Source organism: Monodelphis domestica, chromosome 2 (genome assembly GCF_027887165.1).
Source record: "Monodelphis domestica isolate mMonDom1 chromosome 2, mMonDom1.pri, whole genome shotgun sequence".
Classification (NCBI taxonomy): Eukaryota; Metazoa; Chordata; class Mammalia; order Didelphimorphia; family Didelphidae; genus Monodelphis; species Monodelphis domestica.
In genome coordinates, this window is record NC_077228.1 from 374,565,182 (window position 1) to 374,589,645 (window position 24,464).

A 24,464-nucleotide genomic window follows, 5' to 3' on the forward strand; every position below is an offset into this window, starting at 1 on the left:
ATTACTGTTCTCATCTTATATGGGTATTAGATTTGTTTATGCAACAACTTTTATGCTGTATATTTTCAAAAGTGTGTTCTCTTTATCCTTTGTTTGGTTATAAACTCTTTCTCCACCCATAGATATAGAAGGCAACTTCTTCCTTGTTCCTCTAATTAGTTTATGATGCAAACTTTTTTATCTAAGCCATGGATCCATTAGGAGCTTATCTTGTTAACTGTATATGGTAGTGGTATTTATATAAACTTGAATTCTGCTAATCTGCTGTCCATTTTTCAAAGCAGTTTTTATAAAATAGTGAGTTCTCTGTTAGCTATGATCTTTGAGTTTGCCAAACACTGGACTACTAGGTTTATATTATATTCATAATCTATTCCACTGATCAACTACTCTATTTTTAAAATTTGTACCAAAGCATTTTGATGATTATTGGTATCATACAATTTGAGATATGGTACTACTGCTAGGCCCCCTTCTTTCTAATTTTTTAATTATTTCTTTTGAATCAATCAATCAATCAATCAATATTTTTTATGTTGCTACCTATATGCTGGGTACTATGCTAAGCACAGGAGATAAAAGAGGTAAAAACAGTCCTTGCACTCAAGGACCTTTTGTTCTCCCTACCAAGTTATTTTATACTTTATATAGTTATTTTAATAGATTAATAGAATTTCTTTATCTTTTCCTGCTGGATTTTGTTGATGAGATATAGAAATGGTGATGATTCATGTTGGTCTATTTTACATCTTGCAACTCTGTTGAAGTTATCATTTCAATTAATTTTTAGGTTAAATCTCTCAGGTTTTCCAAGTATATAGTCATAGCATCTGCAAAAAATGATTTTTGTTTCTTCTTTGCCTATGCTTATTCCCTCAGTTTCTTTTTCTTATCTTATTGCTAATGCTAGAATTTTTAATACTATATGAAATAGTGCTAGTGACAATGGGTATCTTTACTCCTATTCTTACTGGGAAGGACTCTAGTTTATCCCCATGGCATATAATGATAACTCTTGGTTTTTTATATATACTACTTATGTTAAGAAAGACTAGTTTACTTCTGTTTTCTAGTGTTTTTAACAGAAATGGATGTTGTATTTGGTCAAAGCCTTTTCCTATATCTATTGGCATAATCACATATTTGTTGTGGTTATTAACATGGTGAATTATGCTTATTGTATTTTACTCATTTGCAGTTGTGTCAGACTCTTTGTGACTTCATTTGGGATTTTCTTGGCCAAGATATTGAAGTGGTTTGCCATTTCCTTCTCTAGCTCATTTTACAGATGAGGAAACTGAGGGCAACAGGGCTAAGTGACTTGCACAGGGTCACACAAAGCTGAGGCCAGCTTTGAACTCAGGAAGATGAGTCTTCCCAACTCTAGATCCTGTATTCTACCCACTGTACCACCTTGCTGCCCACTCAGCACCATTAGTCTACATTTAATGTAATCCACCTTTCTGCCCCTAACCCAGGCTCAATCATAGAGCAGCCTTCATAGGGCATATTAGGCCAAGGAACTGCAACTCTGAGTGGTTCTCTTTGATCTGATCAAAGACATGGCCTGGTTACTGTCCATCCTCCTGTGATCCCCAGCACTGATCCCAGTTTGGATCTAGAGTACATAGCTGCAGGCTTGCCTGTGGAAAGAGCTCTAGTAGATAGTTGCTGACTCCAGACTCTGTCAGGAAGCTGGAAGGCTCAGCAGATTCAGACACAGTGAAGCTTGCTTATACTTGCTCAGGATCTGGGGTTCTGAGTCCTCCATTTGCTTTGGGGTCAGAGCAGCAGAACTATTGGCCTAATTCTGTTCTGGGTCCAGGAATGAGTCCTTGATCTGCTCTGGGGTCAGAGTGACAGCCCTACTTAGCCTATCCTTCTTCCAGATCTGGAGACTGATCCAAGTTTTTAGAGTGACAAATCAATGATCTCTTAATCACTAATCTTATAATCAGTTGTGATCTCAACAGTTCCTATGGACTCAATCACCTCTAAACAGATGATTCACAGATTAGTTTGACCAGCCTTCATGTCTCTCCTGAACACCAGAGTTAATCATCAATTGCCTCCTGGATATTTCCACCTGGATATTCTAATAAACTCAAACTCAACATATCCAAAATGGTTTTAGAACCTTTCTTCCTAAATCTCCCTCCTCACTTCAAACTGTTGAGGGCATCCTTAGTGAACCAGACTCATAGTTTCAATCATTCTTGATCCTTACTTCTCCCTCATCCTTCGTATCATATCAGTTGACAAATTGTATTGATTCTGCTTCCATACCATCTTGTCCATTCAACACCTTCTCACTATTCCCATGGCTACCTTTCTTACTTGGGCCCTGGACTATTAAAAGAACCTCCTAATTGATCTTGCTGTTCCTATTCTTTTCCCTTTCTAATTCATCTATCACAGAGCTGTTAAAATAATCTTACTAAAGCATAAGTCTGACCACACATATCACTGTGTTGCTGCTCAAAAACCATCAATGGCTTCCTATTGCTTCTAGGACAAAAGTCAGTTTACTTGGTATTGAAGGTGTTCCACAATATAGCTCACACTTATCTTTCCAGTTGTATTTTAAATTACCACCCTTTGTACATGATGTGTTTCAGCAAAACTGTATTATAATAATTAGTATCTGTACCCCAGACAGACATATTCCATCAGGCACTATATCTCTGCCTTTGTCTCTCTCTTCAATGACTAGAATATTCACCTTCCTGAATTCTGTCTCAAAGTTGCTTCATCTTCCTTTCTGCCTCTCCTCTCCCTACTTAGGCAATTCTTTCTCTATGCAATCTTCCCTATCTCCCCAGTTAGTACTGCTCTCTCCTTCTTCAAATAACTTTGTATTTATTTCTATATGTACACGTTACTTCTCTAGGTGAAATGTAGGCACCTTGAGGGCAGTGACTTCCAACACTTTGCACAAGGCAGGGATCCTAGAACTGTGATTTCACTAGTACAGAGAATTTCTAATCAATAAATTCCTCTACTAATGAAGACTGGACACTATTCTGCAAACATTCTGCCCCTGCAAATGGAAGCCTGGGGCATTTTACATGGTTATGTGACTCATTCAGGGTTACAGTTGAGATGAGGTGGTGTGATCAAGACCAAGGTCATCCCGACTTAAAACCAACTTCTATGTCTCCCTCACTTGCCCAGACAGCACAAAAGAGGAACTTCATGTTGACTGTATACTTCTCTCTAAACCCATTGCTCTCCCTTTATTTTCACAATTTCTGCCTTTGGAATCTTATTTCCCATTTCTAAAATCAGGATGGATGTTCTCTTTGGTTCCACCATCACCTTTCACATTAAATCATTTCACATACCATATTGATTCCATGGTCACTACATATATATCCTACTTACATCCAGCCACTCTCCTCTATTCCCAATGCCAGCATCTCAGGCCCTTACCCATCTGGACTGTTAAAACAGCCTCCTTACACTCAGTCTATGAGCTTTAAGTGTATCCTATGTGCCAGGCACTGTGCTAGGTCCTGCAGATACAAAGGTAAACATGAAATTAAGTCTGTTTCCCAAAGGTGCATTCATTCTATCTGGAGAGATTTTGTGCATAAATAAGCATATTCCAAATATTCACAAAATAAATATGTAAATGTGAGTTAACTTTGAAGGCAAGGCATTAGCAGCTGGGAATCAGCATAGGCCTTATTTAAAAGAAAGGCAATTTTCTACAGTGGAAACAGAATCAAGTTCAAATCCAATTTCTTTCACTTAATACCCTTGTTATCTTAGCTAAATCTGTTAACTAGGGGCCTCAGTTTCCCTGACTGTAAAATAGGGAGTTAGGTCCCTTACAGCTCTGAATCTGTGATCCTAATATCTTTTCACCTATATTCTACCCACCCTTTATAGAGAGAGCAAGTTAATGCACTTTATACATTTATCTGATCATGACATTCTATTAAAAAAAAACTTCAGCAGCTCTCTCACTTAGACTCCTCTTCTTGGAACTGGAGACTGTACACTCTCTCCCTCTCCCTCCTTCTCTCCCTCTCTCCCCCCCCCTCTTTCTCCCCCCCCCCCCCTCTTCTTCCCACCCCTCTCTCCTTATCTCATTAACGATTGGACTTATCTAGTATTTCTTCCCTCCAGGGTACTTTACATTGTAGCCTATTGTAGCCTTGAATATAAGCTGTACTTTTCCAGGTTTGTATCTTGGTTCATGCTGCTTGTAGTGCCTGTAACAGTTTCCCTTAGCCCATATCACCAGGTGAATTATCCTTCCTTTAAATCAACCACCAGAAGGATTATTATGCTTGTTGGCTCCTCCACTGTGATACCCTCCTGGATCCCTCCATCCATTCACATGTCCTCAAATGGCCCCTTCATAATAATCTTGCCTTGAGCTCCACATCTATCACTTTGTTTTGCACCTCTCTAATGACCTTATTATTGTGATACACAGTAATAAAGGAAATGTCTTTTCCCACTCTGGTCTATAAATTTTATCTCTTGGGAATCACACTCCATCTCACACAAAACAAATCCCTGTACTGGCCCTGTTAAAAACGACCTCATTTTGTGTGTCTGTTCTCTATCAGGAGGTGGGTCACAGGCTCTGTCATTCATTGGTCCTTATCTAACTAATCAGAGACACAGAGTCTTCCAAAGTAGCTTGTCTTTTTCCTTTGTTATTGTATAAATTGTTCTCCTGCCTCTGCTTCATTATTCTATATAATTTTATAAACATTTCCCAAATGGGTAGCTAGGTAGTACAGTGGATAGAGCACCAGGCCTGGAGTCTAGAGGACTTGGGTTCAAGTTTGACCTCAGACACTTTCTAGCTATGTGACTCTGGGCAAGTCACTTAACCCCAATTGCCTAGCCCCCTTACATTCTTTTGTCTTAGAATTGATAAGAGAGAGGGTAAGGGTTAAAAAAAAATTTCCCAAGTTTCTTTGAAACTGTTCTCTTTGCCATTTCTTATGTCATAATAGTATTCCAAAACATTCATATGCCATAATTTGAGCTATAGTTGATGGCCATTTCTTATTTTCCATGCCAGTAAGTTAAAAAAAAAAAAACTTCTAAAATTTTGTACAAAGGCAGTTAAGATGGCATAAGAGTCAAGGAATGGACTTGCAGGCAGGAAAACCTGGGTTCAAATCCTCCTTCAAATGCTAGTTTTGACATCATGGACAAGTCACTCAACCTCTGTGAGCCTCAGTCTCCTCATCTGTAAAATGGACATAATACTGAGAACCCACTTATAGGATTGTTGTGAAGGCCAACAAATATAATATAAAGCAGCCTGCAAATTTAAAGCCCTATTTAAGTACTAGCTGCTATAGAGCTCCTTTTCCTCTCTGAAATATATGGATCTAGCAGGGTGTCATGGACCTAAGGGTAAGCATAATTTATTGATCTTTTGTGTGGGGCATAGTTGAAGAGGGTTTTCTAGAACACCTGGACCATTTCACAGCTCCACCAATATCAAAATTCTTGTTTTCCTGAAGTCCCTCCAACATTTGTCATTCTCTTATTTTTTTTTCTTGTCATCTTTGCCAATGTGATGAAAATGAGGTAGAGGCCCAGAGGTGCCTTAATTTTCATTCATCCAAATGAAATTCTCTATTTTGCCTACCTTTAAGATTCATTTCAGATCCTATCCCCTGCAATTTCCCTTTCCCCAGGGCTGACATTCCCTTCAATATATGAGTATTTACCTCGAGCTTATTTCCATCTCGTCTCCCCATTTGATTATGAGCCCTTTAAAGGTAGGGACTGTTTTGTCCTTTCTTTGTGTCTTTAGGGCTTATCACACTATACCTTTGCAAGTAGCAAAGGGTACTTGTTTTTGACCAACTTCTAAGTCTCCTCCCTAGAGGAGATGCTCTGCAGAGGTGTTTAATAAATATTTGAACTGAATGTTTGTTTAATGCAAATTGTTCACCTCTCCTTTGGACTTTCATTTTTCATTATTTTCACCAACATCAGAAAATGGAAAGTTTGCCGGAGGGCAACAATGTTTCATACCCATGCTTCTGGGTTCTCTGTTTCCAAACGTATACCTCCCACTCCCCTCTTTGTACCACAGAAGACAGAGGATTAAACAAAGAAGTAGGAGGAACATATAATGTTACAGCAGTCATAGAAGCAGGGCTTCAGAGATCAAGACCAGTTGGTTCCCATAGCAACCCTTTGAGGTGCCACCAGTACTATTGTGTAAATCTGTCTGTTCAGGATGGATTCAGTTTAAGGCTCTAATTGAATTTTGACTTGCTTTGTATTCTGCCCCACACAAGCACCTTTACTATATTAAATCCTAATTGTGTTGCTTGTCTTGTAATCTATTTTAATTTAGGGCAGGGCTATCCTTACTTTTTTTTTTAATCCTAGAGTCAAGAGAGTTCTATTTTTTAACTGTCTTTCATGTTTTCTACTGTTCTCAGGAATGAAAACATAATTTATCTTAAAAAAGCAAGTTAAATTGGGGGGGGGCAAAGATTGTTTGCTAAGATATAGATTCAATGATTGTTATAAATTTCTTCACATAAAATTCTTTTAAAAAAAAAAGAAACTCTTTACTTTCTGTCTTAGAATCAATCCTAAGTGTTCTGCACTCCATCCATTGTGCACCCAGCTGTCTTAAGTATCAATTCTAAGGCAGAATAGCCATATGGGTGAGCCAATTGGGGTTAAGTGACTTGCCCAGGGTCACATAGCTAGGAAGGGTCTGAAGTCAAATTTGAACCCAAATCCTCCAGACCCAGGTCTGGCTCTCTTATCCCATGAGCCACCTAGCTGTTTCCTTATAAAATGCTTTTCCAAATCAGTTTTTTTAAAAGTATTATTTGGGGGGGGGGCATAAAGCTAGGTATCTCTATTTGAATATTTTACAATAAGCATTTCTCTTTTTTCTAAAAATGTTCATAATTCTAAATCATATCTTAATGTTTTGGGAAATGGATCTGGTTTTAAAAAACAAAGTACTGCCATTCCTACTCCCAACCTCCATCTTCTTTGAGCTTTATTATCCCTACTTCTACTCCTCTGAACTAAAGAAAAGAGGATTGGACTATCAGTGGGGAGGGTTTAATCCCAGTTCTGTTTCTTCATCTGTAAAATGGAAGATTATGTATTTAGAATTGGAAATGATCTTAGAGGTGACTACAGTTGAGATTTAGTTGGAAAGAAGAGCTTTTAGTTCCACTGTACCCCCCTCCAAAATAAAGTAACTTGAGTAAGGTTCACACAAGGTAGCAGCAGCAGGGACAGGGTTAGAACTCATTTTCTGACACCAAATCAAAGTTCTCCAGAATACCATACTGCCCAACATGTGCTATTTGATACATATTTCATGAACAAGACTCTCCATCTCTCTGCTTTTTGTCTGGATGTCCTCTGTGGTGAAATGATCTTTCCTCTGTTCCAATTACTGACTCCCTAGCTTCCTTTACATCCCAACTAAAATCCCACTTTCTACTGAAAGTTTTCCCCAACCCCTCTTAATATACCAGTACCTTACCTCTGTTAATTATTTCCCATTTATCTTGTATATAGCTTGCCTTGTACACAATCTTTATGTTTTCGCCTCCATTAGATTATAAGTTTGGGGAGGGCATTGTATCCCCATCCATTAGCACAATGCCTGGCACACAGCTGGTGCTTTATAAATGTTTATTGATTGACTACCTCCTGGATTCTCTGCTTCCAAAAAAGCAGGAGCCTGCTTAGACTAGCCGTGTGATTATAAAAATTGCATTATGAACATTTATACCTGAAAAGCTACAAATCAGGGCTTGATTTATTGTTTTTGATTGTCTAGGCTTAAGAAACTGGAGAAAATGTTAATAACTCAGGTTAAGCTTATAAGTATATTATGCATATGACATTTTTTAAAAGAAAGCTGGCTATTAAACATTTACCAGCACACTTCTGAGCTGCTCAAACATTCTATGATTAGCCAGGAGCTTACATGTCATTTAGAGGCTGTTTGCTTGGCACAGAAGTCACTCTCAGTCCTTTACTAAGGGCACTAAAGCTAGGGAAGAAGGTGAGGGATGAACCTGGAAATGTCCCCACTTCCCCAGGACACTAAGTACTTGTTGAATCCCAGCCACCATCACTGTGTCCCCAGCCCCTCCTCAAGAGGTGAGTGGGGGAAGAAAATATCTAGAAGATGGGGTTTGCTTCATGTGTCACATGAGTCACCACAGCTTTTGAGCTGGAAGTCAAGAATCATTAAGCATCTGCTGTGTAACAGGAACTGAGCTAAGTGCTGATACAAAGAGAGGCAAAATCAGTCCCTGTCCTCAAGAGACTTACAATTGAGTGGAAGCAACTATGGACCAACAATATATACAGAAAAAATGCCTCTGGTCCAACTCATTTTACACATGAGGAAACTGAGGCCAGAGAGGTGATTTGCCCAAGTCCCGTCAGTAGTAATTGGCAAACACTTAGTGACTTGTCCAAAGGAGCCTCAGTTTCTCTTCTCTGCAAAATGGCAATATCTGATTCAGAAGCAGTGATTGCTCTAGATGGTTTCTTAGCAAAGTGAGGTCACTTAGTGACTTGTCTAAAAGGGCCTCGGTTTCTCTCTTCTGTAAAAGTTTCTGATTCAGAAGTAGGTTTTGCTTAGCAAACATTTACCAGTTGCATAATTTTGTTTGTGTTCAAACCCTTACCTTTTGTCATACAGTCAATTCTGTGTTCCAAGGCAAAAAGGTAGACAATGAGGATTAAGTGAATTGCCCTGGGTCCCACAGCTAGGAAGTATCTGAGGCCAAATTTGAACCCAGGACCACCTAGCTACTCCCAGCTGCATAGTTTTTAATAATAGCACCTACCTCCCAGAGTTGTTGTGAGGATGAGATGAGGTAATATTTTTAAAGGGCTTAGCACAGTGCTTGGCACATTACTAGCTGCAAATAAACGCTATTATTGTTATAAAATTATTCCGGAGGAGTAAGGCTGCCTAGGTGGCTCTCCAAGAATACTTTTATAACTTTTATAAAAAGCACTAATCATTGAGGCTGGAGTTCCTACTATACTGATCCCCAGTGTCAGTTTCTCGAATCTGTAAAAAAGGGCACGGGATGCTCTGCATCCCTCAGAGTTGTTCCTTGCCCCAGGCTCTCTCTTTGTAGATATAGGAATCGGGGTTCGGATCCTGGGTGCTCTGTCCTCTCGCTGCCCCCCCTCCCCCCCGCTTCCCTCAGCCTCCCGTTCTCAGGAAATCCCATAGGAATCTCCAATCTTTTACCTCGGCGGTGCACTTCGCCATCTGAAACGGGATCCCTTTGAATAACCCCACCACCTTCAACTGGAGGATCACTGGCGCCGACAACTTCAGATCAGGGCAGGTAAAGGTTCCCGAGATCCTGCAGGGGCGCCGGTTCTCCATGACCCTCTCCCTCGCTAGCACCCGCCTCTCTGCCTGCCTCCCTCTGGGCCTAGGATCTCCCTTCGACTCGAGCTCACAGCTAGTTCTCCAGGCCCGCAGACCAAACAGAGGGCCGTCCCCATAGCAACTGCGGCGCCTGGGGGCGCCCCCTCCCCTCGAAGGGAGCCGAAGGAGGCCGATTATGATCCCTTTTCAGACAGCCCCATTCCGCCCCCCAGTGGTCGGGCGTTCTACCCACCCACCCTCACATGACACTTAGGAAGGTCCCCAAGGGGCGTTTATTCACACCGCCAACTTCCTATTTTGCTCTGCCATTCTCCCTTCAGCCTGACAGAGGACGGGTTTCTTCACCGCGGGGTGACCCGCACTCCTTTCAGCTGAGTGTGCTAGGAAAGGAAGGTTCGATAGACTGTTGCCTAGGTAACGCGGGGAGGCGAGGGGGCGGGGCCGGAGAGGGCAGCGCGAGGGCCCTGGTTGGCGAGGGGGGGGGAGCCTGGGGCTCGAGCTCTTGGTTCCTCCCTCTCGGGGGCTGGGCTGGGGGCGCCCCCCGCGCGTACGCCCGCCTGCCGACGTCTCTTCCTCCACGCCCCCACCCCCTCCCGCCTGTCTGCGGCAACTCCGCGCGGCTCCGACCAGGCACTCGGTGCGGTCCCGTGCGAGACGGAAGGAGACTCGAGGACTCCTGCCCCGATTCCTCTCCCGCCCCGCAGCGAGTGCCGTGCTGCATCTAGTCTATGAGCTACCAGAGGTCACTCCTACTAGTAGAACAGGCTTGGGTGGACGCTTCGTTCATTTAAAAGCGGTATGGGGGAGGGGAGGGTCCTGCGGGAACCAAGTGAGTGTGTTTATGTGTGTTTGTGTGTAAGGGGGGAGGAAGCACCTGTGGACCGCTGACCGCCCCTTCCTCCACAGGCTTGGCCAGGTGCCTGCCCGAAGTCGCTCTCCTAAGCAGCGGGGGGTCTTGCCAACCATGGAGTCGGAGTCTGGCTCTTCCGTGTCTTTGAAGGTCTTCAACCTCAACTGCTGGTGAGGAACCAGTGGGAGTGCGGGGAGGATAAAATGATAGATGTCCATTGTCTTTCTAGGTGCAAAAATCTAAAGGGGGGAGGGGGGCTCACAGGAAGACCTGATGTGTATTCTTGGTCTCAGAGATTTTGCAAAAGGCTGGGGCGGGGGGAGGGGCGGGGGGGGCGAGGAAGGTAGGAAAACCTGACTTGCAAATCTTTTTTTTTTCTCTTCGAGGTTCAAAAGCCTGGATTGGGGGGAGGGGGGAAACCTGACAGATGTGCATCTTTTGTCTGTTGGAAAGCCTGGATGAGGATGGGAGGTGTGATGAGTTGGGGGGGAAGACTGGGGGAGGGATGGAATAGGAGAATCCAAAAGATAGAAATCCTTTAACTCTGCTCTGTACAAAAGCCTGGATGGAGTTGGGAGGGAGAAAAGGGGGGGGGGGGAGGAGAACCTGACAGTTGTAAATCCTTTGTCTCAGTTGCAAAAACCTGGTGGGGTGGGGTACTTTGGAAAACCTGATAAGATGTATATCCTTTGTGTCTTCTTGTGCAAAATCTAAGAGAGGGGGTGGTGAGATTAGGAGGCATAGGTGTATATTTTACAGTTTGAATATCTATTATCTCTTTGTGATTGGGGTGGGGGTGGTTTGATGGGGTGGGAGAGCCTAGGAACATGACAGATGTTATATCCATTATCTCTTCCTGGGGCAAAAGCCTGGATGGGGTGTGTGAGATGGGGGGCACAATGTAAAAAGTCTTCATGGAAGGAGGGGGCAAAATGGGGCTCCTACTGATGGATGTCCATTTTCTCTGCGCAATGCAAAAACCTGGATGGGGGTGGGAGGGAGGGCGCTGTCCTTCAAAGATGACGTCCAGTCTCCACACTCCCCAGCCACCCACCCACATACATACATACATTTCCTGGGAGAGGTGAGCAGAAGTGCTTTGCTTTAGTAATAGTAACAGAGCCTTGGACATGATTTGATCTTCCCGACCTCTTTGACAGTCTGGTGAAGACTAGGGACTGCTTCTTGGAATCCTGTTGTTAACCCTCCCCCCTCCAAAAAAAAATTTCACTTGTAAATAAAAAAAATTTTTTACCCTGTTATCTCTGTTTTCTTTGCCTTATGGATAAAAAATTGTACTGGAACAATTGACACAGCTTGGTCCTTTGAGGTATTCTTAAATTCTGGTTCTTCTATAGTGTTAAATCATTTTTTAAAAACTATTACCTTCCATTTCAGAATCAGTACTATGAAGGCAGAAGAACAGTAAGGACTAGGCAATGGGGGGGAGGTATTTAAGACTTGCCCTGAGTCACACTTATAGGAAGTAATCATAGTGTTATAATGGAAGGAAATAGCTACATTTCAGTTAGAGGTTTGAGAAAATAAAGATGATTTCTACCCCCCCCCCCCATCCAAGTTCAAGACCCTCCAAGTCTGAGATCTAACCCTAATACTTTGCTCTCAGCTTGGGCCATTTTGGGGGAAATGAGCCACCACACAAGAGAAAAGGACTAAAAATTACCAGTTCGCGATCCTGTTCTTATCCATTTCAGGGCTATTCCCTACATGAGCAAGCATCAGCAGGTCAGGATGCAGCATCTGGGGGACCTACTGAACCAGAAAAACTTTGACTTGGCCCTGTTGCAGGAGGTATGCTTGTGAGATTGAAGGGAAGAGATCAGGGAACCTGAGGGGCTGGAGAAAACTGCCTTAAGCTAGGGCCTAGCTGTGCAGCTGCAGCCATCATCCTGTCATCCTCAGGTGTGGAGTGAACGGGACTTCGAATCACTGAGACAGAAACTACTGCCCAACTACACATGGGCCCACTATTTCCGAAGGTGAGACGCCAAGCCCTCTGGGACCCGGGGCTCCCTAGTGCACTGTTTCCTTCTACCCCCCCCCCCCCCAGCTTTGTTTTCCTTTTAGTGTGGGAGGGAGAGAAGAGAAGGGAATGAAAAAGAATGTTCCCTGCTCTGGCTCACCTCTGCTCTCTTATCAGGCCATATCATCATCTCTGTCTTCCCACTCCACCACCAAGCACAGGCCTTGAGATTTCACCCAGGGGGTGAAATGGGCACAATATTCTAGCAGTAGAGGAAGAAGTGGGTAGGAATGGGGATGGGGCCTCTTTTCCTTGGTCACTGAGTAGGATGTGGCTTTCAGCGGATTCATCGGTAGTGGCCTCTGTGTCTTCTCCAAACATCCAATTCAGGAAATCTTCCAGCATACTTTCAGTCTCAATGGCTATCCCTACAAGGTAAGCTTCCTTTCTGTTGGATGTGCCTTTACCTTTCCCACCACTATTCCCAAGTTTGGTGCTTGGAGAGCCTCCAAAATGAGTTTTGGGGGCTCTAGGCAAGTCCCTCATAATGTTCCTACCCCCTATTTTGCTTCCCTCTGCAGGTTAGCTTAACTTAGGGGAGGGGGAGGAGAGTCTGTATGGCGGATTTAATGACACTAATTTTTAATGGTGGGAATTGTTCTTAATTTTTTTATTTTCTTGTTTGTCTCTTGGTGGGAGGGAGTAAAAATTGATTATCTATTTGATTTGATTATTTAATGTCATATAATCATGAAAAGACCACCACAGGCCCCACCATGTCATTCTTGGTTGGCTGAGAATGAACTGGGGAGTGGAAGAGTGGACCAGCAATCTTGGCTTAGAGAGCACAAGTGCATTATTTGAAAATGCCACTAGGGAGAAATAGTGTTGGGCAGTATCCACGGAAGGATGGGGCCGTTTACTTGTGGATCCAGGGGACCTCACAGGAAAGCTGTGAAAGCAGCCTGGTGTGATGGTAGGGGGTGTTGGATGGACAGTTCCAAGGCCTGGGTTTGGGTGTGGGCTCTTCCGTTCTATGTGGGGGATCGTCTTTCCCTCAGAGTTCTCCACTTTACAAAATGACAGCGTTGGAGTCGGTTATCTCTAGGCTAAAGAACCCCCTTGAGATCCTAGGGACAGGTCCCGTGAGATCTGACCAGGGACTCCAGGTCCAAGATCGAATCCTACACGCAGCGCTCAGCGCGTGTCTTTTGGGGAGAACGGGACCAGGTGTGAGATGAAGCTGGTACTCGTCTTTTGTGCTCCTCCCCCCAGCTACATCACGGTGACTGGTTCTGTGGGAAAGCTGTCGGCATGGTGGTTCTGGAGATCTGTGGAATCTTGGTCAATGTCTACGTCACCCACGTGAGTGCCAGGCCGTGCCAGGGAGGGATGCTGTGCCCAGCTCTCCGGGGCAGGTTCCGTGACACAAGGCCCCCTATTTCCTACCCTCCCGAGAGCCCAACGGAGAGCTAGACATGGCCCCTCTCCCCTCTCTCTGGTCCTCAGCTCCATGCCGAGTACAATCGAGAACACGACTCCTACCTTGCCCATCGTGTGGCCCAGGCCTGGGAACTGGCTCAGTTCATCCAGTGTGTGAGCTGTGGTACTTGGACTGAGCAAGATAGGGGAAGCAAGGGTGGAGCACAGAGAGGGCTGGGCTAATGGGGGTGCTGGGACCCTGAGGCGGGAAGGGGCGCTCCGGGGAGGGTTCACGGCGGGCTCGAGCTGCAGGGGAGAGGCTCCTGCTTCTCACCACACTCGGGTTCTCCTAGCCATACTTCCAGAAGGGCCGATGTGGTTCTGCTGTCTGGGGACCTCAACTCCCACCCAGGGGACGTAGGCTACCGCCTCATAAAGGAGTGGATAGGCCTGGATGATTCCTACCTTGAGACCCAGGATTTCCAGGTGAGTGCCTTGTCCCACCTTCCCTCCTCCAGAGTCCAGGAGCTCTTCCTGGCTGTGACTGCCCTCCCCCCCAGCCGGCTGCACCCCGGTTCTGAGCCCTGAACCCCCCTTCCTTCAGGGCTGTGAGGATGGCTGCACCATGGTGCCCAACAACTGCTTTGTCAACTCTAAAGAGATGGAGAGTTTCCCCAGAGGAGTCCGCATTGACTACATCCTCTTCAAGGTGGGGCTCCCCGTCCCCAGGTCCCTTCACTTTGCCCAGTCCTCCTCCCTGGCTGTTATCTGGGGGCTCAGGGGTGGATCTGCAGGAGGGCAGGCCCTCGAGACAAAATGGGGGGAGAGATTCTGAGGGCCTTATGTCTGGGTCTTGATTCTCTAGGCCATTTCCGGGTTCCACATCACCTGTGATGCACTCACAACCACGACCGGCAGCGGTCCCAATGACACGACAGGCAGCGGTCCCAATGACACGACAGGCCACGGCCTCCCCCTTTCTGACCATGAGGCCCTCATGGCCACCCTGTCTATACGGCCTGCTCCCATTGAGCACAACCGCAACTTCACCCGCGGTGAGTCGCTCCTGGCCTTTCTGGGGTGTCTGCTCCAGCCTCCCCCTCCCTCTGTGCATCTCTGATGGATGTCCCTTTGGTTTCAGACCCAGAAGCACAGGCCTCCTTGATGGACGTGCTGCACGAGGCGTGGACAGAGATGGGGCTGGGCCTGGCCGTAGCCCGCCAGTGGGTCTATTCCACCGGGCACCTGCTGAGCCTGGGGCTGCTGCTGCTGTTCCTGGGAGTGGGAACCATGCTATTCGAGGACATCCCCTGGGTCGCTGAGGCCTTCTTCATGGTCCTGGGAGTGATAGTGCTCGTAGGCTCCGGGGCAATGTACCTTACGTCTCTCCATGAAAGTAAGGCCTTGTACGAAGCCCAGGCCGAGATCGAGCTGGCCATGGAAATGGCCAAAGAGGCTCAGCCTGAAGACGCGGATCTCTACGCCTCTCCTCCCCTTATACGCACCTCAGTCAGATTCAAAGTAAAACAATAAAGAGTTATTATCTGCACCTTTGGCTCCCTTTTTACTGAAGGTGGGGAAGGGGATGGAGCTGGATCTGGAGGGTAAAGTGGGAGGCACAGCACCAAATCCTGGGCCCAGTGGGCTTTTTTTTATTTTTATCATTGGCTGGGTATCCAGCAGGGCCCATGCCGTGGATTCCAGAGCCGGGGCCCAGCTAACGCCCCGGAGAAGTCTGGCAGGAGAGGAGCAGCAGGGACCCTCTCAGCCCTGGTCCCCAGTCCCCTGTGCCAGCTCACTGAGCCGACACTCATCACGGAAGCGGATCAGGGCATCTCTCTGCTTCACCACATCCAGCAACTGCTTCAACATCTGTTCTTCCTTCTGCTTCTCCGTGGCTGTCTTCAAGGTGTCTGTAAGGAACAAGGGAGGTCTTCTTAAAACCCTTGCCTTCTGTCTTAGAATCAGTCCTACGTGTCAGTTCCAAAGCAGAAGAGCAGTAAGGCCTAGGCGGTGGGGACCAAGCGACTTGCCATGGGTTGCACAGCTAGGGAGTGTGAGGCCACACTTGAATCCAAGACCTCCCATCTCTAGGCCTGGCTCAACCTCATGAGCCACCTAGCTGCCCCCAGCAAGGGAAGTCTTAGAGAAGGTGGGCATAAGCCCCTGCCACCCTCACAATTCTCATCAGACTGGATCAATGTCAGAAAGGAGCACTTGCCTTGGGATGCCTTCTTCCCCAATCCTCACCTTTCCTGTCCATGTAGCTTCTCAGCTCCTGGTCCAATTGCCACTGCTTCTCTTCCAGGCCCAGCTCCTGGACCCTAGATGGAGGTTGAAAGAGAGAGGAAGAGCCAGAGATGCACATACTGCTTAGGCCAGATCCAGAGCTCCAGAGCTCCCCAGCATCTCTGTGCTTACGTGATCATGAGATCGGCTTCCTCTGCCACCAAATCATTCTTCCTTTGAACAAGGTTCAGTAGTTTTTCCATCCATAGTTTCTTCTCCTGTTCAGGAGAGCCTATTTTATAGAGCAAGGGGGTTAGAAGACATGGAGCATGGTGGGAAATGACAAGAAACAAGATCATCCCAGGAGAAGAGGACTGGGTTATGAGGAGGAGAGATTGCCTGGAAAAGCCAGGCAGAGGATGCAGCGGATATTCCTGGGGCCACCCCCACCCCCTGACCTCCACTCACTCGTCTGGCTCCTCAAGGCCAACTCCAACCTCTTGCCCTCTCCCTCCAGTTCTCGAAGGGTAGCTTCAATTTCATCAAGACGCCGCTGAATAGCCTAGGATGAAAGACACGGGAATGATGGAACCAATGGGGAAGCAGATGTGAGGCCCAGGAGGGACAGGCTAAACCCCAAGGACTGGAGTAGGAATGAGATCTATTTGTTCCCTTCCCTCTCCCATTTCTTTCAGGATCCTGAGCCCTCTTCCTCAGGACCCAGTGTCCTCATTCCTCTCCTTTGTCCTGTCTCAGTCTCACCTGAGCCTTGCAGAATCTTTTCATTTCTTCCTCTTTGGCTCTGCGAAGCAATGTCTGCCGCCATGTTGGATACTTCTCCATGGTGCCTGAATTCTTGGCGATGCTCAATAGGGTCTGTGACAGGGCCAAGTGGGTGAGAATGGGGCTGGGGGCAGGCCTAGGATCTATGCCACATATTCCTGATAAATGGGTTTTTAGACAGGGATAAGGGAAGAGGAGGGTAGTTTGGGATGGTGAGGGCATAAGAACTGGACTGAACTTTGGGAAAAGAGAGAGGGAGAACTTTTGGATTGGGGCTTAGTAAGGAAGTCTGAGAGTCAAAAGGAATGAGAAGATCATCTCTTTCTGCTGAGATTGTTAAATAAAATATTATAATGCCTTGTTATTTTCTCATAGACCCACAATACATCAGAGAGGCTGGAGGGATAGGGGATAGAGAGCCAGCCTCAAAATTAGGATGACCCAAGTTCAAGTCTAGCTTCTGACATGTACCAACTGTGCTATCCCTAGACAAATCATGTCACGAATTCCCTCTCTCCTGCCTTAATATCCAATCTATGACAGACGGGTTATGGGGGTTGTTGACTTGCTCAGGATTACACAGCTAGGAAGTGTCACACAATTTGAACCCAGGTCCTCCTGACTCCAGCTTCACCCACTGTGCTATCCAGTTTCCCCACAACTAACTTCCTAGGACTCCAAATTGCAAAGATGTCCTGTCTATTTCATTTCTATGTCAGGAAGAATGGCACTTCCATGGGAGCTGAGTGAATACTTGCTGAGTGACTGGACTACTTGGCTGGGTTTCCTTCTATCACTATTCTCCACTTACCTGTTCTACAGCAGACGTTAAAACCAGATCTTCTTCCACTGTGTCTTCTTCTTCCTCACTGGAGGAGGGATCCTTATCATCCTCTTCCTCAACAGCTGAAGCAACTGAGCTAAGGAGATCTGTATAGGGGAAGAGCAGGCAAAGTTTCAGAGCTTGACTTCCAGAGCTTCTCCCTTTTAGGAATTGCAGCCCTTCCCCACTGTGATTAGCCAGGTACCTTGTGGGGGAGAAAGGACGTTAAGTGGTAACGTCTTGCCAGGCATTCCCCAGCCTCCAAAGCTGTCCTCTAGGGCCTGGTGGGCCAAGGCAGAACAGCTTCGAGGAGGTTTGGGGGGGCCCTCCACCTCAGCCTCTGGATTGAAGTTAAGGGATGATAGCCATCGGCGCTCTGGGCTTGAGAGTCTGATCAGTTTTCTTGAAGGCAGTTTGGCAGGATCTTCCATCTCCTGGGAAGCTGTGGGTGTTGTGGGGGACACTGCTGTGGCCTCCATGTCTTCGTTCTTACTGGGGGGTTCCTGGAAGAGCCAAGAGGCATAGTGGTTGATTCAGGACTGGCCTTAGATCTTTTCAAGCATTTATCTGGCCCTCAGGATCCCACAATGGGCATGGGATGGACAATCTGCTGAGGATTTTTCATATAGTCATCACTAAAGTGTTCATCAAAATGCTATCCACCTCCAGAAAGAGAGCTGATCATCTCTGCAGCCTGAAGAGGACTTTTTAACTTTCTTTTGTAGACTGAAGCAGATTTTATTAATTTCTTTCTTTTGTAAACTGAAATGTACTTTTTAACATACTTAAAAAAAAAAAAAACAGACTCCTGGAGGTGGAGTCAAGATGGCAGCATAGAGGTAGCAAAAGTTCAGACCTCTGAAAACCCTTCCTTACCAATTACAAACTAAATGCTCCTAGGGGACTGAAAATCAAACCTAACAACAAGACAGAGCCTAGGAACCCTCTTCTGGACTCAATTAAAAAGGTATGCCCCCCCAAAAGCCAGAATTCGAGAACACTCAGGTTTAAGGGGAAGGGAGAAGGAAGATCCTAGGACCCCCCCACCCCCACCTAGAGGGCTAAACCTCCAGCAGCAGCTGGAACCTCTGGGGGGGCAAAGGTACTGGTATAGAGGGAGTACCTTGCAGGCAAAGCTGTGCCAGTCTCAGAGGGTCGAACACAGGAAGTGGTGAAGGAATTAGAGAAGGAGCGAAGAGGGGACAGCCTAGTTGCAGCAGCGGAGACCCTCCATATTGCTCCTCTCTTCCAGGAGGTTTGGGCCTCAGGGCACATCCAGCCCAACCCAGCTGGACTTAATCCCATCAACAGTCTTCAGAAGGCAGGGAAGCTCAAACTCCAACACCCCTCCCCCACAGATTGCTGGACTTTAATCCAATCAAAGTCTCCAGAGCACAGGGAAGCAAAAGCTCCAATACCCCTCCCCCACAGACTGCACTGAGAGACTTGCTGACAAAACTCCAAGAGGCAAGACTGACAGAAAAGCCCAAAACAAACAAAAAAAAATGAGAGAAGCAAGAGCACAGACTACTGCAGGAAGTAAAGAAGGGTTAAATATGAGCAAACAACAGAAAAAAAGTAAAAAGAAAAAAGAAATAACAATTGACAGCTTCTATATAGGCAATGAACAAAGAGCAAATGGAACAGAGGAGGAGGGAACACCAAGCAATAAAACAGAAAACCCAGTGAATTGAACACAGGATTGGGAAGAACTCAAAATACAATTCAAAACACAATTAAGAGAGGCTGACGACAATTGGGAAAAGAACTTAAAAACTAAGATAAGTAATCTGGAAACAGAGGCACTTGAACTAAAATGAGAAAATAGTGTCTTGAAAGCCAAAATCAACCAGCTTCAAAATGAGGCAAAGGAGATGAAAGATGAGGCAAAGAAGAGGAAAGATGAGGTAAAGGAGATGAAAGATGAGGTAAAGAGGATGAAAGATAACTTCCAAAGAAAATCAGACCAGAAGGAGAAGGATGACCAGAAAGCCAGGGATGAAATCCAGTCTTTAAGAAACAGAATACAACAACTAGAATCAAGTGACTTCACAAGGCAGTAGGACACTATAAAACAAAATATAAAGAATGAAAAAATTGAGGAAAATATGAAGCATCTCATTCACAAAACAGAAGATTTAGAAAATCATTCCAGGAGAGACAACTTAAGAATCATTGGTCTACTAGAAGACCATGACAAAAGGAAAAGCCTGGACATCATACTATTGGAAATTATCCAAGAAAACTGCCCTGATATTCTAGAACAAGAGGGATAAGTGGAGATTGAAAGAATCCACAGATCACCTCCTGTACTTAATCCGCAACTGACAACACTCAGGAATGTTACAGCCAAATTCAAAAACTATCAGACCAAGGAAAAAATATTATAAGCTGCTAAGAAGTCAGTCAGACACCTTGGAACTACAGTGAGGATAACACAGGATCTGGCTGTATCTGCACTGAAGGACTGAAAGGCATGGGATATAATATTCGAAGTACACTTAGAGGGAACAGTGACAAACTGTATAGGATGTATAGGATGAAATGACAAGACATGAATATATATATAGATATATGTATGCATCAATACATATATATGTGTGTATATATGTATATACATATATATGTATACTAGAGCTAAAAAAAGAGGTTAATACTAAAAGAAATGGGAAAAGAAACTGAAGGGGGTAAATTTATATGCCACAAAGAAGCACATGGCGGGAGTGGGGGAGAACATCAATACACTGGAAGGGTAAAGAGGTTGGAGATAGGAAATACTCAACTTGTACATGCATTGAAATTGACTCAAAGAGGGAAGAACAATCCAATCCATTAGGGCAGAGAATTTATTTGTGCGCTGTAGGGAAGTAGAAGGGTAAGAAATGGACTGGTGGGGAGGGAAGCAATACAAGGGAGGGAGAGGGTGGGGGGGAAGTTTAAAAAGACTGTAAAGAAAATAAGAGGGGAATAAGAAGGGAAGGGAGTAAAAAGGGAAGTAAAATAAGGGTGGGAATTAGGGGGACTGATTAAAAAAAATTGGTGTGGAAGGAAATAGTGAAAGAAGAAAAGGCAGGACTAGGAATAGAAATCAAAATGCTGGGAAATAAACAGCTGGTAATCATAACTCTGAATGTGAATGGAATGAACTCACCCATAAAATGCAAGCGAACAGCAGAATGGATTAGAATCGAAAACCCTACCATATGCTGTCTACAAGAAACACACATGAGGAAGGTAGATAGGCATAGGGTCAAAGTAAGAGGATGGAGCCAAATCTACTGGGCTTCAACTGATATAAAGAAGGCAGGAGTCGTAATCATGATATCTGAAAAAGCCAAAGTAAAAATAGATCTGATTAAAAGGTATAAAGAAGGTAATTGCATCCTGATAAAAGGCAGTATAGACAATGAGGAAATATCAGTACTCAATGTGTATGCACCAAATGGCATAGCATCCAAATTTCTAAAGAAGAAACTAGTGGAGCTCAAGGATGAAATTGATAGAAAAACTATACTAGTGGGAGACCTGAACCTTCCTCTATCAGAACTAGATAAATCAAACCAAAAAATAAAAAAGAAAGAGGTAAGAGAAGTGAATAAAAGCTTAGAAAAATTAGAGTTAGTAGATATGTGGAGAAAAATGAGTAGGGACAAAAAGGAATACACCTTCCTTTCTGCAGCACATGCTACATTCACAAAAATTGACCATGTATTAGTGCATAAAAACATTGCAAACAAGTACAAAAGAGCAGAAATAATAAATGCAACCTTCTCAGATCACAATTCAATGAAAATAATAATTAGCAAGGGTACATGGAGAGGCAAATAAAAAATTAACTGGAAATTAAACAATACGATTCTCCAAAATTGATTAGTTAAAGAACAAATCATAGAAACAATTAATAATTTCATTGAAGAAAATGAAAATGATGAGACATCTTTTCAAAGTCTATGGGATGCAGCAAAAGCAGTGCTCAGGGGGAAATTTATACCCTTGAGTTCATATATTAACAAACTAGAGAGGGCAGAGGTCAATCAATTGGGTATACAAATTAAAAAACTAAAAAGCGAACAAATTAAAAATCCTCAGATGAAGACTAAATTAGAGATCCTAAAAATCAAAGGAGAAATTAATAAAATTGAAAGTAAAAGAACTATTGATTTAATAAATAAGACTAGAAGCTGGTACTTTGAAAAAACAAATAAAATAGACAACGTACTGGTCAATCTAATTTTAAAAAAGAAAGAAGAAAACCAAATTGACAGTATCCAAGATGAAAAGGGAGACCTCACCTCTAACGAAGAGGAAATTAAGGCAATCATTAAAAACAATTATGCCCAATTATATGGCAACAAATATGGCAATTGAGGTGATATAAATGAATACTTAAAAAATATAAATTGCCTAGACTAAAAGAGGAAGAAATAAATTACTTTAACAACCCCATATCAGAAAAAGAAATCCAACAAGCCATCAAAGAACTCCCTAAGAAAAACTCCCCAGGTCCAAATGGATTCACAAATGAATTCTATCAAACATTCAAAGAACAACTAATCCCAATATTATGGAAACTATTTGACAGAATAAGCAAAGAAGGAGTTCTAACAAATCCCTTTAATGACACAAACTTTGTACTGATCCCAAAGCTAGGCAGGTCAAAAACAGAGAAATAAAACTATAGACCAATCTCCTTAATGAATATAGATGCAAAAATCTTAAATAGTATACTAGGAAAAAGGCTCAAGCAAGTCATCAGAAGGGTTATTCACTATGACCAGGTAGGATTCATACCAGGAATGCAAGGATGGTTCAATATTAGGAAAACTATCCGCATAATCGACCATATTAACAAGCAAACTGACAAAAATCACATGATTATCTCAATAGATGCAGAAAAAGCCTTTGATAAAATACAACACCCATTCCTATTGAAAACACTAGAAAGTATAGGAATAGAAGGGCCTTTCCTAAAAATAATAAACAGTATTTATCTAAAACCATCAGCCAACACCATCTGCAATGGGGATAAAATAGAAGCCTTCCCAATAAGATCAGGAGGGAAACAAGGATGCCCATTATCACCTCTATTATGTAACATTGTACTAGAAACACTAGCACTAGCAATTAGAGAAGAAAAAGAAATTGAAGGTATTAAAATAGGCAAGGAGGGGTCCAAGCTATTGCTCTTTGCAGATGATATGATGGTCTACTTAAAGAGTCCTAGAGAATCAATCAAAAAGCTAGCCGAAATAATCAACAACTTTAGCAAAAATTGCAGGATACAAAATAAACCCGCATAAATCATCAGCATTTCTGTATATCTCCAACCCACTTCAGCAGCAAGAATCAGTAAGAGAAATTCCATTTAAAATCACCCTAGACAATATAAAATACTTAGGAATTTATCTGCTGAGACAAACACAGGAAATATATGAACACAACTACAAAACACTCTCCACACAATTAAAACTAGATCTAAACAATTGGAAAAACATTGATTGCTCATGGGTAGGATGAGCTAACATAATAAAAATGACAATCCTACCCAAATTAATTTACTTATTCAGTGCCATACCCATTGAACTACCAAAAAACTTTTTTACTTTATTAGAAAAAACCATAACAAAGTTCATTTGGAAGAACAAAAGATCAAGGATATCCAGGAAAATCATAAAAAACAAAATGCAAAGGAAGGAGGACTTGCAGTTCCAGATCTCAAACTATACTATAGAGCAGTGGCCATCAAAACAATTTGGTACTGGCTAAGAGACAGAAGGGAGGTCCAGTGAAGTAGACTTGGGGTAAGTGGCCTCAGCAAGACAGTCTATGATAACCTCAAAGATCACAGCTTTTGGGATAAAAATCCACTATTTGATAAAAATTGCTGGGAAAATTGGAAGACAGTATGGGAGACCTTAGGTCTGGATCAATATCTCACACCCTACACCAAGATAAACTCAGAATAGGTGAATGACCTGAATATAAAGAAGGAAACTATAAGCAAATTAGGCGAACACAGAATAGTATACTTGTCAGATCTTTGGGAAAGGAAAGACTTTAAAATCAAGTAAGACTTAGAAAAAGTCACAAAATGTAAAATAAATAATTTTGATTACATCAAATTAAAAAGTTTTTGTACAAACAAAACCAATGCAACCAAAATTAGAAGGGAAGCAACAAATTGGGAAACAATCTTCATTACAAAAACCTTTGACAAAGATCTAATTACTCAAATTTGTAAAGAGCTAAACCAGTTGTACAAAAAATCAAGCCATTCTCCAATTGATAAATGGGCAAGTGACATGAATAGGCAATTTTCAGTTAAAGAAATAAAAACTATTAATAAGCACATGAAAAAGTGCTCTAAATCTCTTATAATCAGAGAAATGCAAATCAAAACAACTCTGAGGTATCACCTCACACCTAGCAGATTGGCTAACATGACAGTAAAAGAAAGTAATGAATGCTGGAGGGGATGTGGCAAAGTTGGGACATTAATGCATTGCTGATGGAGTTGCGAATTAATCCAACCATTCTGGAGGGCAATTTGGAACTATGCCCAAAGGGTGTGAAAAGACTGTTTGCCCTTTGATCCAGCCATAGCACTGCTGGGTTTGTACCCCAAAGAGATAATAAGGAAAAAGACTTGTGTAATAATATTCATAGCAGTACTCTTTGTGGTGGCAAAAAATTGGAAAATGAGGGGATGCCCTTCAATTGGGGAATGGCTGAACAAATTGTGGTATATGTTGGTGATAGAATACTATTGTGCTTAAAGGAATAATAAACTGGAGGAATTCCACGTGAACTGGAATGACCTCCAGGAAGTGATGCAGAGTGAGAGGAGCAGAACCAGGAGAATATTATACACAGAGTCTGATACAGTATGGTACAATCGAATGTAATGGACTTCTCCATTAGTGGCAATGCAGTGATCCTGAACAACCTAGAGGGATCTATGAGAAAGAATACTATC

At 43.6% G+C, this 24,464-nt stretch overlaps 3 protein-coding genes across 9 annotated transcripts in view; 1 reads left to right on the top strand and 2 right to left on the bottom strand.

Annotated features, from left to right (window-relative positions):
* PPIL6 (peptidylprolyl isomerase like 6) overlaps window positions 1-9,787 on the bottom strand; it is a 79,810-nt gene extending 70,023 nt beyond the window's left edge. For both annotated transcript variants that reach the window (XM_007484426.3, XM_001378895.4), the window contains exon 1: window positions 9,251-9,787. In XM_007484426.3, coding sequence (XP_007484488.1) covers window positions 9,251-9,391 — 141 coding nt within the window. In that variant the 5' untranslated portion in view covers window positions 9,392-9,787. The remainder of the gene's footprint in view (window positions 1-9,250) is intronic.
* SMPD2 (sphingomyelin phosphodiesterase 2) lies at window positions 9,643-15,202 on the top strand. 4 transcript variants are annotated; one of them, XM_007484425.3, is made up of 11 exons: window positions 9,643-9,790; window positions 10,304-10,417; window positions 11,963-12,059; window positions 12,171-12,247; window positions 12,573-12,666; window positions 13,507-13,596; window positions 13,741-13,823; window positions 14,007-14,139; window positions 14,258-14,362; window positions 14,519-14,708; window positions 14,795-15,202. In XM_007484425.3, exons 2-11 carry the CDS (start codon window positions 10,362-10,364, stop codon window positions 15,184-15,186), a joined length of 1,317 nt encoding a protein of 438 aa, XP_007484487.1. In that variant the 5' UTR covers window positions 9,643-9,790; window positions 10,304-10,361; the 3' UTR covers window positions 15,187-15,202. The 4 variants fall into 4 exon arrangements, with proteins under 4 accessions (XP_007484487.1, XP_056674638.1, XP_007484484.1 ...); XM_056818660.1 differs by having other exon boundaries at window positions 9,788-9,811; XM_007484422.3 differs by lacking the exon at window positions 9,643-9,790 and adding an exon at window positions 9,840-10,139.
* An 80-nt stretch (window positions 15,203-15,282) lies between these two features.
* Window positions 15,283-24,464, bottom strand: part of MICAL1 (microtubule associated monooxygenase, calponin and LIM domain containing 1) — a 28,156-nt gene continuing 18,974 nt past the window's right edge. For all 3 annotated transcript variants that reach the window (XM_056818659.1, XM_056818657.1, XM_056818658.1), the window contains 7 exons: window positions 17,694-17,991; window positions 17,477-17,595; window positions 16,645-16,758; window positions 16,351-16,444; window positions 16,075-16,174; window positions 15,904-15,977; window positions 15,283-15,566 (listed from right to left, as the gene is read on the bottom strand). In XM_056818659.1, coding sequence (XP_056674637.1) covers window positions 15,418-15,566; window positions 15,904-15,977; window positions 16,075-16,174; window positions 16,351-16,444; window positions 16,645-16,758; window positions 17,477-17,595; window positions 17,694-17,991 — 948 coding nt within the window. In that variant the 3' untranslated portion in view covers window positions 15,283-15,417. The remainder of the gene's footprint in view (window positions 15,567-15,903; window positions 15,978-16,074; window positions 16,175-16,350; window positions 16,445-16,644; window positions 16,759-17,476; window positions 17,596-17,693; window positions 17,992-24,464) is intronic.

What these genes read in the sequence shown, in the direction of transcription:
- SMPD2 (XM_007484422.3), top strand. An exon ending in TCAATGTCTACGTCACCCAC is followed by an intron (nt 13,597 to 13,740) that starts GTGAGTGCCAGG and finishes TCTGGTCCTCAG; the next exon opens with CTCCATGCCGAGTACAATCG. An exon ending in GAACTGGCTCAGTTCATCCA is followed by an intron (nt 13,824 to 14,006) that starts GTGTGTGAGCTG and finishes GGGTTCTCCTAG; the next exon opens with CCATACTTCCAGAAGGGCCG.